At 40.3% G+C, this 15,001-nt stretch overlaps 1 protein-coding gene across 1 annotated transcript in view; it reads right to left on the bottom strand.

Moving 5' to 3' along the window:
* ATP7A (ATPase copper transporting alpha) overlaps positions 1-14,470 on the bottom strand; it is a 101,303-nt gene extending 86,833 nt beyond the window's left edge. The window contains 1 exon segment of the mRNA XM_037822881.1: positions 14,390-14,470. Within this exon segment, the coding sequence (XP_037678809.1) occupies positions 14,390-14,458 (69 nt within the window). The 5' untranslated portion in view covers positions 14,459-14,470.
* Between the last annotated feature and the right edge of the window lie 531 nt (positions 14,471-15,001).

Below are 15,001 nucleotides of genomic sequence, written 5' to 3'. Positions count from 1 at the left end.
AAATCAGTTTTAGCAAGGCTGCAGGATACAGTCAACAAACAAAAACCAATTGTATTTCTATATGCTCCTAATGAACAGTTGGAACTTGAAATTTAAAAAAACACCAGTTACGAGGGCTTGTGCAAGATGGCGGCACAGAGAGGAGTGGAAGCTAAGTAGTCCCCCTGGAACAACTACAAAAAAACAGAAACAACTAGTAAATAATCCAGAATAACAGCGAGGGGACAAATGAGACCATCCACTCATCATACACCAAACTGAATTGGGAGGAATGCCCGAGAACACAGCATAAAATCTGTAAGCAAAACCTGCGGAACCAAGTCGTGAGACCCGCTCCCCCATAGCCCGAGCTGCAAAGCCTCGTGGTGCCAGAGAGACGCTCTCTCCCAGCAAGCGAATATAGCTCAGCTGAGCTCCAACTGGGGTTTTAAGTAGCGAGTGTGAACTGCTCACTACAGGTACACATCCCCAAAAAACAGACAGAGGCTTTGGGTGACCACTGACCTGGGAGAGCCGGAGGGTCACCTTGGACTGGGTCTGAAGGGGACTATCTGTTTCTTTTTCAGCTCAGTGGAGAAAGCCCCTGTCATTTTCAGTTTCCAGGGCTGTGACTCGGGGAAGGGTGGAGACAGCACAAGCAGAGAGAAAGACCACTGAAATGCTAATGACCTCCACCTGAGGGGTCTGTCTTCTCTAGGAGGAAAGGGGTGGGGCCCTTTCCATTCAGAACCAGACCCCAGAGCCTAGGGGAACACGGCCATACCTCCTCACACCAATCAAGAATTATAGGCTAACAGGCATCACCTGCTGGGCAGAAACGCACAGTGACCCGAGGCATCAAAGGGTGGAGCAATTTTCTAAGACACACCTGCAGGGAAACCAGATACTGAATATTTCTTCTCTCTGGGACCTGAGCCTGTTCTGGTCTGGGAAAACCTGATTTGGATGACCAAAGAAACCATGCCTAGACAACAGAAAATTACAACCTACATTAAGAAAAGCAAAGTCATGGCCCAGTCAAAGGAACAAAGGTACACTTCAACTGAAATACAGGAATTTAAACAACTAATGCTAAATCAATTCAAAAAGTTTAGAGAAGATATTGCAAAAGAGATAGAGGCTTTAAAGGAAGCACTGGGCATGTATACAGCAGAAATCAAAAGTTCAAAAAAACAACTAGTAGAATCTATGGAAATGAAAGGCACAACACAAGAGATGAAAGACACAATGGAAACATACAACAGCAGATCTCAAGAGGAAGAAGAAAACACTCAGGAACTGGAGAACAAAACACCTGAAAGCCTACACGCAAAGGAGCAGATGGAGAAAAGAATGAAAAAATATGAGCAACGTCTCCGGGAACTCAAGGATGAAACAACGTACAATAATGTACATATCATTGGTGTCCCAGAAGGAGAAGAGAAGGGAAAGGGGGCAGAAGCAATAACAGAGGAAATAATTAATGAAAATTTCCCATCTCTTATGAAAGACATAAAATTACAGATCCAAGAAGTGCAGCATACTCCAAACAGAAGACATATGAATAGGCCTACACCAAGACACTTAATAATCAGATTATCAAATGTCAAAGACAAAGAGAGAATCCTGAAAGCAGCAACAGAAAAGCGACTCATTACATACAAAGGAAGCTTAATAAGACTATGTGCGGATCTCTCAGCAGAAACCATGGAGGCAAGAAGGAAGTGGTGTGACAGATTTAAGATACTGAAAGAGAAAAACCGCCAACCAAGAATCCTGTATCCAGCAAAGCTGTCCTTCAAATATGAGGGAGAGCTCAAAATATTTTCTGACAAACAGACAATGAGAGACTTTGTGAACAAGACACCTGTCCTACAGGAAATACTAAAGGGAGCACTACAGGGTGATAGAAGACAGGAGTGCGTGGTTTGGAACACAATATTGGGAAATGGTAGCACAACAATGTAAGTACACTGAACAAAGGTAACTAAGAATACGGTTGAGAGAGGAAGGTGGGGAGCATGTGAGACACCACAAGAAAGGAGGAAAGATAAAGACTGGGACTGTGTAACTTGGTGAAATCTAGAGTATTCAACAATTGTGATAAAATGTACAAATATGTTCTTTTACGAGGGAGAACAAGCAAATGTCAACCTTGCAAGGTGTTAAAAATGGGGAGGCATTGGGGGAGAGATGCAATCAACATAAACTAGAGACTGTAACTAATAGAATCATTGTATTATGCTTCCTTTAATGTAACAAAGGTGATATAGCAAGGTAAATGCAGATAAGAGGGGGGGATAGGGGAGGCATGTTGGACACTTGACATTGGTGGTATTGTCTGATTCTTTATTCTACTTTGATTTAAGGTTATTTTTCCTTTTGCTGCTTCCTAGCTGTCATTTTTTTTCCTCTTTATTTTGCCTCTCTGCCTTCTCTGACTCTCCCTCCTGCCTTGTGGAAGAAATGTAGATGCTCTTATATAGATAGTGGTGAAGGTGGTGAACACATAAATGTGTGACCATGCAGTAAACCATCCATTATTTACTTGGGATGGAATGTATGGTGAGTGAACAAAACCATATTAAAAAAAAATGGGTTGATGACAAAACCTCGAGGGCAATATACTGAGTGAAATAAGCCAGACACATTAGGACAATTATTGCAGGGTCTCACTGATAGGGACTAATTACAATAAGTAAACTCATAGACATGAAATATAAGGTACCAAGATATAGGACAAGGCTTAAGAATGGGGAGTGGTTGCTTAGTATGAGCAGAATGTTCAATTAGGATGAACTTAAATGTTTGGAAATGAACAGGGGTGTTGGTAGCAAGATGTGAGAATAACTAACAGCGCCGAATGGTGTGTGAATGAGGTGGAAAGGAGAAGCTGAGGGTCATATATGTTACCAGAAGGAAAGTTGGAGGTCAAAAGATGGGAATGTATAAAACTGAATCCTATGGTGGGCAATGTCAATGATCAACTGTACAAATACTAGAAATCCCTTCCATGAACCAGAACAAATGTATGACAATACAATTAGAAGTTAATAATAGAGGGGCATATAGGGAAGAACCTATTACAAACTATATACTACAGTTAGTAGTATTTCAACATTTTTTCATAAACAGTAACAAACGTACTATATCAATACTAGGAGTCAACAATTGAGGGGGTTTGGTTAGGGATAGGGGAGGATTAGAGTTTCCTTTTCTGCTTTTCTTTTTTCATCTTTCACTTTATTTCTTGTCTGGAGTAATGAAAAGTTTCTAAAAATTGAACAAAAATTAAGTGTGATTGATGCACAGCTGTATGAGGGTACCCAGGGGCAAGTGATTGCACACTTTGGATCTTTGGATAATTGTATGGTATCTGAACAATCTCAATAAAAATGGGGAAAAAAATGTAAAAAAAAATACCATTTACAACAGCATTCAAAAATATATACTAAAATACCTAGTGATAAACCTAGCAAATAATATGCAGGATATGCATAGTGACAACAAAGGATCCTTCGTGAACAAAATCAAAGAATATCTAAATAAAGAGAGAGACATACTGTGATCATGGATTGGAAAACCCAATATTGTTAAAATGGTAATTCTCTCCAAATGGATATATAGGGTCAACACAATCCGAGCAGATATTTATTTAGAAGCTGGCAAATAGATTCTAAAATTTATATGGAAAGGCAAAGGAACAAAAAGAGCCAGAATAATTTTTAAAAACAACAAACTTGAGGAAACATACCACCAAATTTTAAGATTTATTATAAAGCTACAATGATCAAGACTGTGTGGTATTGGTGAAAGTGTAGATACATACATCAACGGCAAAAAACAGAGTATACAAAAATAGATCCACAAAAACATGGTCGATTGATTTTCAATAAACTTACAAAAGGAATTCAAAGGAGAAAGAATAACTTTTCAACAAATGATGCTAGAACTAGACATCCATGTGCAAAGAAAATTTAACATTAACCCACGGCTCAAAACTTATAGTTAATTAAAAATAATAATAAGTGAAGATGGCAGCACAGAGAGGAGTGGAGGCTAGTTAGTCCCCCTAGAGCAACTGATGGACAACCAGGAACTAGTAAATAATCCAGAATAACTGCGAGGGGACAAATGTGACCGTCCACTCAACATACACCAACCTGAGTTGGGAGGAATGCCCGAGATCGCAGCATAAAATCAGTAAGTGAAAACTGCAGTTCCAAGCCAGGAGCCCAATCCCACCACAGCCCAAGCTGCAAAGCCTCATGGTGCTAGAGAGCAGCTCTCTCTGAACAAGTGAGTGCAGCTCAGCTGAGCTATACCTGGGGTTTTAATAAGTACACATGGACTGCTCAATACAGGCTATGAATCTCCAGCAAGCAGACAGAGGCGTTCAGTGACGACTGACGTTGGAGAGCCAGAGGGTGGCTGTGGGCTGACCATGAAGGGGGCTTTCTGTCATTGTTTCAACTCAGTGAAGAAAGCCTCAGCCATTTTCAGTTTCCAGCACCCTGATCGAGACAAGGTTGGGGATAGCACAGGCAGACAGAGATCATTCAAATGCTAATGACCTCTCCCTACGGGTTGTATCTTCTCTAAGAGGAAAGAGGCAGTGCCAAGCTCTACTACCCGCCTTCCAATCAGAACCAGAACCAAGAGCCTGGGAGAAAACAGCCACGGACCATACCTCCTTACACCAGTCTGCAGTTACAGGCCAACAGGTGCCACCTACTGGGCAGAAAAGCACGGTGACCTGAGGTCTCACAGGGTGTACCAATTTTCTAAGACACACCCACAGGGAAACTGGATACAGAATATTCTTCCTTCTGGGACAAGATCCCGTTTTGGTCTGGGAAAACCTGATTGAGTAACCAAGGAAGCCATGCCCAGACAACAGAAAACTACATCCTACACTAAGAAAAATGAGGTTAAATTCCAGTCAAAGGAATAAACTCACACTTCAACTGAGATACAGGAATGTAAACAACTAATATTAAGTCAATTCAAAAAGTTTAGGGAAGATATGGCAAAAAGAGGTGAAGTATATAATGAAAACACTGGGCATACATAAGGTACAAATCAAAAATTCAAAAAAACAATGGGCAGAATCTTTGGATATGAAAGGCACAACACAAGAGATGAAAGACACAATGGAAACATACAACAGCAGATCTCAAGAGGCAGAAGAAAACACTCAGGAACTGGAGAACAAGGCACCTGAAAGCCTACACACAAAAGCACAGATAGAGAAAAGAATGGAAAAATATGAGCAATGTCTCTGGGAACTTAAGGACAAAAGGAAATGCAGGAATGTATGTGTCATTTGTGTCCCAGAAGGAGAAGAGAAGCAAAAAGGGGCAGAAGCAATAATAGAGGAAGTAATCAATGAAAATTTCCCATCTCTTATGAAAGACATAAAATTACAGATCTAAGAAGCACAGCATACCCCAAACAGAATAGATCTGAATAGGCCTATGCAAGACACTTAATAATCAGATTATCAAACATCAAAGATAAAGAGAGAATCCTGGAAGCAGCAAGAGAAAAACAATCCATCACATACAAAGGAAGCTTTATCAGACTATGTGTGGATTTCTCAATAGAGACCATGGAGGCAAGAAGGAAGTGGGGTGATATATTTAAGATACTGGAAGAGAAAAACCACCAGCCAGGAATCCTATATCTGGCAAAACTATCCTTCAGATATAAGGGAAAGCTTAAAATATTCTCTGACAAACAGACAATTACCAAGTTTGTGAACAAGAAATCTGTTCTACAGGGAACACTAAATGAAGCCCTGCAGACAGAAAGGAAAAGACAGGAGTGAGAGGTTTGGAAAACAATTTTTCGTGATAGTAGCACAGCAATGTAAGTACACTGAACAAAGATGACTGTGAGTGTGGTTGAAAGAGGAAGGTTAGGACCATGTGGGACATCAAAACAAAAGATGAAGGATAAAGACTGGGACTGTGTAAATCAGGGAAACCTAGAGTCAGGGAAACCTAGGGTGCTCAACAATTGTAATAAAAGGTACCAATATGCTTTTACATGAGGAAGAACAAATGAATGTCAACATTGCAAGGTGTTAAAGAAGGTGTGGGATTGGGGGGAAAATACAATCAATACAAAGCAGAGACTAAAATTAACAGAAACATTGTATTATGCTTCCTTTAATATAACAAAGGCAATATACCAAAGCTAAATGGGGGGTGGTGTGAGGAGTGTGGGACTCCTGGCATTGGTGATGTTGTCTGACTCTTTATTCTACTTTAGGTTAATGCTATCTTTCCTTTTGTTGCTTTCTAGCTGTCAAGTTTTTTGTTTTGTTTTGTTTTTGTTTTTTTTCTCTCTTTCTTTTGTCTCTCTGTCTTCTTTGGCTCTTCTTCCTTCCTTCTGGAGGAACTGGAGATGTCCTTATATAGATAGTGGCAATGGTGCTGAATACACAAATACGTGACTAAACAGGGAACCAACGACTGTTTACTTAGGATGGAATGCATGGTGTGTGAAAAAACCATCTTAAAAGAAATGGGCTGATGAAGAAACCTTGAGGGCACAATATTGAGTGAAATAAGACAGACATATAAAGGCAAATATTGCAGGGTCTCACTGATATGAATTAATTATAATATATAAATTCATAGACATGAAATATAAGTTACCAGGATATAGAATGAGGCTAAAGAATGGGGAGCAGTTGCTTATTATGAGCAGAATGTTCAACTAGGGTGAACGTAAACATTTGGAAATGGACAGGGGTCATGGTAACACGTTGTGAGAATAACTAACAGTGCTGAAAGATGTGTGAAGGTGGTGGAAAGGGTAAGCTCAGAGTCACGTACGTCATCAGAAAGAAAGTTGGAGGTTAAAACACAGGAATGTATAAAACAGTGAATCTTGTGGTGGACAATGTCCATGATTAACTATACAATATTAGAAATCTCTCTTGCAAGCTAGAACGAATGTATGACACTATAACTGGAAGTTAAAAGAGAGGCATGGAGAGGAACCTAAGATGGCAACTAGGTGAGACAGAGAAAAAAACACCTCTGTGGAAAACACTAGATAAAAAAACAGAAAGGACCCAGAACACCACTTCCAAAGTAGCACCAGCTAGACAAGTTCTGCTAAAGCCACAGGGAACGTGCATTTGGTGAAACCAGGAGTCTGCATTTTGAAACGAGTGAGTGAGTAGGCTGAATCCCTCGGCCACGCTGCGTTGGGGGGAAACGGTGGATTGGACTTTAAAAAAAAAATAAAAGCAGCCCGGGAACAGCTACAGATAAGATGGGAGCGGTCTGGACTAACGTCTCAGTGTCTGGGGTGGAGGATACCCCTTCCCACACCCACTGCTGATTGTCTTGGGTCCAGGGAAACAAAGGGGAGACACACAACTTGCAGCATTCTCCCCAGCGGGCGGGGCTATTCCTGCCCAGGCCAAACACACAGCACGGAGCTGAGCCGAGAGGCCCAGCCTCGCAGCTGTCGCCCAGACGGACGGGGCTGCTCCTGCCCGGGCCGAGCACACAGCGCATAGCCCAGCCGAGAAACCCAGCCTCACAGCCGTCACCCCAGCAGGCAGGGCTACTCCTGCCCGGCTGAACACACAGCACAGACCCGAGACAAGAAACCCAGCCTGACAGGGAGTCCTTCCCACAGCATTGCTCACATGACACAATATCGGCCATGAACAGTGGCCTTGAATACACCCACAGCTGATTGTCCCGGAGCTGGGAGAGCAGAGCTGTGCGGAAAGGGGGAAGGTAACGTGTCCCATTCAACCATCTTTGAAGCGGGCTGGGAACGCCCCTACACAGCCCAGCGGCCCAGGGCTTCCCTGGAGGCCAGCACTCACTTGTGACGTGGCAAGGCTCACCCCCACCTCCAACAGAGGTCCTAGAAAAGCACAGCAGGGAGGGGGGAACTGCTCAGAAATCCCAGGGAACCTACGCCAATACCAAGGACTTTCATGTCAGCGGCAGAGAACAGACTTATATCTCCCAGAATACCTGGGAGGTCTGATTGTTAGACCTGCCCTTCCTCCCTAACCACTCAGGCACACGCCCCTCATTGAGGACAGACAGCACCGATAATACACCCAAATTAAGTGCACCAATTGGGCCCCAAAAGAATCAGATCCCCACATATCACAAAGTTGGGGAGAACTGATTTGAGGGGAATAAGTGACTCATGGACGCCATCTGCTGGTTAGTTATAGAAAGTGTATGTCACCAAACTGCAATTCTAACAAATTAAAGACTCACAGATGCCATCTGCTGGTTAGTAAGAGAAAGTGTACATCACCAAACTGTGTCTCTGAAAAATTAGATGGATATCCTTTTTTTTATATACCACTTGAAAGAACCCTATCGAACAAAACAAATGCCAAGAGCCTGAAAACAACAGAAAATCTTAATGCATATGATAAAACCACATGATATGGAGAATCCAGCTCCAAACACACAAACCAAGATTTCAGAAGAAACGTCATACCTCGCAAAACTAATTAAAGAACTACAATCAAAGAACAAAAATATGGCAAAGGATTTAAAGGACATCAAAAGGACCATGGCCCAGGATATAAGTGCCATAAAGAAGACCCTAGAAGAGCATAAAGAAGACATTGCAAGGGTAAATAATAAAACAGAAAGTTTTATGGAAATAAAAAACTATTAGCCAAATTAAAAAGACTCTGGATATTCACAATACAAGACTAGAGGAAGCTGAACAATATCTCAATGTCCTAGAAATCCACAGAATAGAAAACAAAAGAACAAAAGAAGGAGTAGAGAAAAAAATTGAAAATATCACAATGGATCTCAAGGATACGACAGATAAAATAAAATGTCCAAACTTAAGACTCATTGGTGTCCCAGAAGGGGAAGAGAAGGGTAAAGGTCTAGAAAGAGTACTCAAAGAAATTGTTGGGGAAAACTTCCCAAACCTTCTACACAATATAAATACACAAAGCATAAATGCCCAGCAAACTCCAAATAGAATAAATCCAAATAAACCCACTCCAAGACATATTCTGATCAGACTATCAAATACTGAAGAGAAGGAGCAAGTTCTGAAAGCAGCAAGAGAAAAGCAATTCACCACATACAAAGGAAACAATATAAGACTAAGTAGTGACTACTCAGTGGCCACCATGGAGGTGAGAAGGCAGTGGCATGACATATTTAAAATTCTGAGAGAGAGAAATTTCCAGCCAAGAATACTTTATCCAGCAAAACTCTCCTTCAAGTTTGAGGGAGAACTTAAATTTTTCACAGACAAACAAATGCTGAGAGACTTTGCCAGTAAAAGACCTGCCCTACTTCAGATTCTAAAGGAAGCCCTACCAACAGAGAGACAAAGAAAGGAGAAAAAGATATAGAGAATTTTAACAGATATATATAGTACCTTACATCCCAAATCACCAGGACACTCATTTTTCTCTAGTGATCACAGATCTTTCTCCAGAAGGGACCATAAGCTAGCACATAAAACAAGCCTCAAGAAATTTAAAAAAAAAATTTAATATACTCAAAGAACATTCTCCAAACACAATGGAATACAAATAGAAGTCAATAATTTTTGAACTATAACTCCACTATTTACTTCCTACATGATAAAAAATACACAAATTCTAAGAACAAATCAGTGGCTTTGAACTCAAAGTAAAATATGTAATTTTAGACAACTATATAAAGGTGGGGGAATGAAGGAGTATAGGAACATAGTTTATGTGCCCAATTGAAGTGAAGGTGGTATCAAAGAAAAACAAGATTGATATGGATTTAAGAGGTTAATTTTAAGCCCCACAGTAAACACAAAGAAATTATCAGAGAATATAAACATAGAGATGAAAAGTAGAGTTTGGGTTAAGAGAAATGGGGGAAGGGGCAATGGGGAGTTAAGAAAGGAGTGTAGGGTTGCTGTTTGAGGAGAAGGGAAATTTACAGTAATGGATGGTGGGAAAGAGCATAACATCGTTCTAAATGTGATTAATCCCACTAATGGTAAGGCTAGGGAGGGGGTGGAATGGGAAGATTTAGGCTGTATATTTGTTTCCACAATTGAAAAAAGAAAAAAAAAAGACAGTCTAACTAGACAACAATTGAATGCTAAGGATGAACTTGGATGGGACTGGAGGGTGGAGGACAGGTTGCTCAAAGGGACACAGTTGAGACATAAGGAAAAGGAAATATAGAATATAAGCATTGTATCATTGTTGAATCTCTTATACTTCTTAGCTGCACTTAATGGAATTACATAAAAGAATGTTCTTGTTCATGGGAAGTACATACGTGAATTATAGTGTATGTTCAAGGATGTGTGCAGCTAACTCTCATATGTTCAGAAGACAGAGAAATATATGATGGATGATAGGGAGGGAGGGAGGGAAAGAAATAGCAATGTGAGAGCATGTTAAAGTTGGTGGATTGAACTACCTGAGGAGGGGGGTCAGGGTATGATGGAATTCTGTGTATGGGGCTAGTATTGTTTTTGCAACTATTCATGTAACTTTGAATTTATTTCAAAATAAAAAAAAAAGAGGGATAAAGGAAAATAATGTATACCTATTACAAACTATATACTACAGTTAGTAATATTTTAACATTCTTTCATCAACAGTAACAAATGTACTATACCAAAACTATGAATCAATAATGGAGTGGGGGGTTGTTAGGGGTATGGGAGGATTTGAGTTTCCTTTTTTTGTCTTTGTTTCTTTTCTGGAGTAATGAAAATGTTCTAAAAACTGAAAAAGAAATTAATTGTGGTGATGGATGCACAGCTGTATGATGGTACCATGGGCAACTGATTGTACACTTTGGATCTTTGGACAGTTGTATGGTATGTGAGATTTTATATAGATAGATAGATAGATAGATAGATAGATAGATAGATAGATAGATAAAATAAAAAAGTAAAAAAAATAACTCAGTGATTATACTAGAGCTATTTATTGCATACTTTGGTTTGATTGTATGGTGTGTGAATAAAACTAGTAAATAAATTTTTAAAAAGTTGTTTTGAAAAATAAAAAAGGATCATACACAAAAATATAAAACATAAAAAACTATAAAAATTTTAGAAGATGGGATAAAATCAAATCTTTCTTAGATATGACAACAAAACCACGACCCATAAAAGAAAAAAATGGAAAAATTAGAATTCATCTAAATTTCAAATGTATACTCTGAAAATAACTCTTTTAAGAGAATGAAAAGACAAGCCACAGTTTTGGTTTGCTAAAGCTGTCAAAATTGCAATATACCAGAAAATGGGTTGGCTTTTAACAATAGGGATTTATTAAGTTACAAGTTAAAACTCTAAGGCCATGAAAATGTCCAAATTAAGGCATCAGCAAGAGGATACCCTCTCTGAGGAAGGGCTGCTGGCATCTGGGGTTCCTCTGTCAAATGGGAAGGTATATGGTGATGACTGCTGGTCCTTCTCTCCTGGGATTTTGTTTCAATGGATCTTGCTCTCAGCTCATGTGGGTCATTTTTGTTTTTCTAGGTGTTTCTCTCTCTGCTCTCTCCAAATGCCTCTGCGTTTTATCCTCTAAAAAGGACTCCAGTAATGGGTTAAGACCCACCTTGATTGGGCTGGGTCACATCTCAACCGAAACAACCTAATCGAAAGGTCCCACTCACAGATGGAGAACATCTTCTTGACTATAAAGGGGATGCAAAATGAAACAAAATAAAGTTTCACTGGCTGAGAGATTTCAAATGGAGTTAAGAAGTCACTCTTGTGGACATTCTTATGCACTATATAGATAACACTTTTTAGGTTTTAATGTATTGGAACAGCTAGAAGTAAATACCTAAAACTATCAAACTGCAAACCAGTAGCCTTGACTCTTGAAGATGATTGTATAACAATGTAGCTTACAATGGGTGACAGTGTGATTGTGAAAATCTTGTGGATCACAATCCCTTTATCCAGTGTATGGATGGATAAGTAGAAAAATAGGGCCAAAAACTAAATGAAAAATAGGGTGGGATGGGGGGATGATTTAGCTGTTCATTTTTACTTTTACTTTTTATTCTTATTCCTTCTGGTGTAAGGAAAATATTAAAAAATAGATTGGGGTAATGAATGAATAACTATATGATGGTACTATGTACAGCTGATTGTATACCATGGATAATTCTGTGGTATGTGAATATTTCTCAATAAAACTGAATTTAATTTAAAAAAAGGTTCCACCCACAATAGGTCGGCACCCACAAGAATGGATTAAAATAGCATGGCCTTTTCTGGGATACATAACAGCTCCAAACCAGCACAGCCAGTGACTACTGGAAAAATATTTGCAAAACATATATATTTAGACCATATAAAGGACATTCAAAATTCAAATAAGAAAGCAATAAAAACAATTAAAAATTTGGTAAAAGGGTTGACAGACATTACACCAAAGAAGATATGCCAATGCCTAATAATCACATAAAATAATTAGCCATTAAGGAAATGAAAATTAATGAGATAGCATGCACAAACACTATAATGTTTATAATGGAAAATAATACAAAGTGTTGGTAAGAATATGGAAAAAGTAGAATGTGGAAATAAAACTCATCTGAAGATAGAATGATACAGTCACTTTTGCAAATCATTAGGCAGTTTCTCAAACGGTTAAATATACATTTACCATATGATGAAACAATTCCAATCCTAGGTATCTGCCCAAGGGCAATTAAAACACGTCATCAAAGGAATGATGCCATCAACATGGCGACAGAAAACATCCCTGGAAAAGTACTCCCCTCAAAACCAACTAATAACAGGACAAATTCCACTTGCCTGGCACTCTGGAGGATAATACAGATGGGATAGAAGGAATCCACAAATGCTGAACTGAAGAAATAGAGAAGTCATCAACAAGATAAAGTAGAAGATAATCTTCCTGGACCTGCCAGTCTGGACCTCTCCCCCTTCGCTCAGTCCCACACAGCTTGCGAGTTGCACAGAGACAGCATGGGCCAGGTACCTCCTGCTGCAGATGCAGAATATAGAGGCACTCACAGCAGTGAGTTGGAACCCCATGCACAGGGCCCCAGGGGTGCAGAGGCCCAGGGTGGAACACAAGCCATAGAATATTGTAGCATGTAAAATGTCTCCCAAGGAAAAAAGTGAGAGAGTCCACAGAAGACATGCTGGAAACTCGGTACACTCAATCAAGATTCTCTTTGCTGGACCCCCAAACACAAAACAGACCTTTCTAGATTGATCCACCTTTCTGGATTAACCACATTTGGGTACCCAGGATGCATACTCTAACAGAAGAAACCAGAGTCACAGAAGCCTCAGAAAAAAAGGAGAGTGTGAAACTGAGCTGCAATATGAGAGGATGAATTCCAGAACTGAAAAGTGTTAAGGAAAAGGTGGAACTTAATGAGGGAGAGAAGTTAAACAAATCAAAGGAGCTGGGGAGAAATTTCTGCACAAAAACAAACAGAAGGGACCAAGATTTTCAGAGAAGGAACAGAGGAAAGAAAGCTTTCTCCTGGAGGTGAAACAACTGCACAAAAAGTGCAACCTTAAATTGAATCACTTACCCAAACAAGAAACAGATGAAGAAGAGCTGAGAATATCTAAATAATTAAACAAGGGCTACTCTAAACACCCAGAATAAGTTGGACCAAGCATCAAAGAAGAGTTTTAACACAAAAATTAACAATAAAACCCTACACAAGAGGGATAAACTAACCTTCAGAATTAACACATCAAAATGTTAAAACATCAGCAAAAAATTGCAAGCCATACTAAGAGACAGGAAATATGGCTCAGTTGAGGGAACAAATTAAAACTTAAGAGGAGACACAGAATTTGGAAATAAGCAAACAAGTTCAAACAAATCTCCTAAATCAACTCAAGGAGATGAAGAGAAATATGGATACACAGCTAAAGGACATTAAGAAGACAATGTGTGAGCATAAAGAAGAATTCAAAAGTTTAAAAAGAAACATAACAGAAGTTCCAGTTTTGAAATAAAAAATAATGGAGATTAAAAACACAGTAGAAAGTACTGATTTAACTGTTGGCCAGCAAAACTGACTCTCTGGGTACAATAGCAATGGCTCCCAGCTCCCACCTTCCACCCCTGAGGCTGGCAGCTCTGGATTAGCATGGTTCTTGCCTGACTAGCTGCTATGGACTGGGAAGAACAGGAAGTCCCTTCGATCAGGAACAGAAAGGGATGCAGCACAGTTCTGATTCAACTATTGGCCAGCAAAGCTGACCCTCTGGGTCCCACAGCATTGATCCTTTCCAGGCAGGAGGCAAGGTGAGAGTGGCTCCAGTGTTTCCACAGAGAAACTGTGGTGAGTGACTGAAATCCACCATGGCTCCCATCACCCATCTTCCAGCCCTGAGGCCAGCAGATTTGGGTAGGTGTTGTTCTCACCCAGCTGGCTGCTGCAGACTTGGAGAGCCATGGAGGTTCTCTCCTGGGGAACAGAAGAGGATATGACATAGCTCTGAACCATCTGTTGGAAAGTAAAATTGATCATCTTGGTCCTGCAGCATTGAACTTTTCCAGTCAGCAGCCCAGGCCTCTCACAGAGCCACTGTTTCCACACACGAGAGAAACTGGTGGGTGACTCAATCCCCATCATCAAAGCCAACAGCTTCTGGTTGGACAGGTTCTTGCATGACTGGTTGCTGCAGTCTGGGAGTCAGGGAATACCTCCCCTGTGAATAGACAGAGACATGAACCAGTTCTGATCTAATAGTTGTTGGCTAGCAAAATTGTTCCTCTCGATTCTGCAGCCCTGGTCTTTCCCAGACAGGAGCCCAAGCCACTCGTGGTGCCATTGATTCCATAGATGGAGAAAGTGCAGTGAGTGACCCAATGTGGCCATGGCTGCCAGCGCATATCCCCCACCCTTGAGGCTGGCAGTTTCAGGTTGACACGGATCCTGTCCATTGGTGACAGAGGAACGGGAAAGTCAAGAAAGCCCACTCACCTGGGAACAGATGGCTACACACACAGTTCTGATCTCTTGTTGGTCAGTGA

Source organism: Choloepus didactylus, chromosome Y, assembly GCF_015220235.1.
Source record: "Choloepus didactylus isolate mChoDid1 chromosome Y, mChoDid1.pri, whole genome shotgun sequence".
Classification (NCBI taxonomy): Eukaryota; Metazoa; Chordata; class Mammalia; order Pilosa; family Megalonychidae; genus Choloepus; species Choloepus didactylus.
The sequence above is the reverse complement of the archived record's forward strand: the minus strand, read 5'-3'. Positions and strand labels throughout refer to the sequence as shown.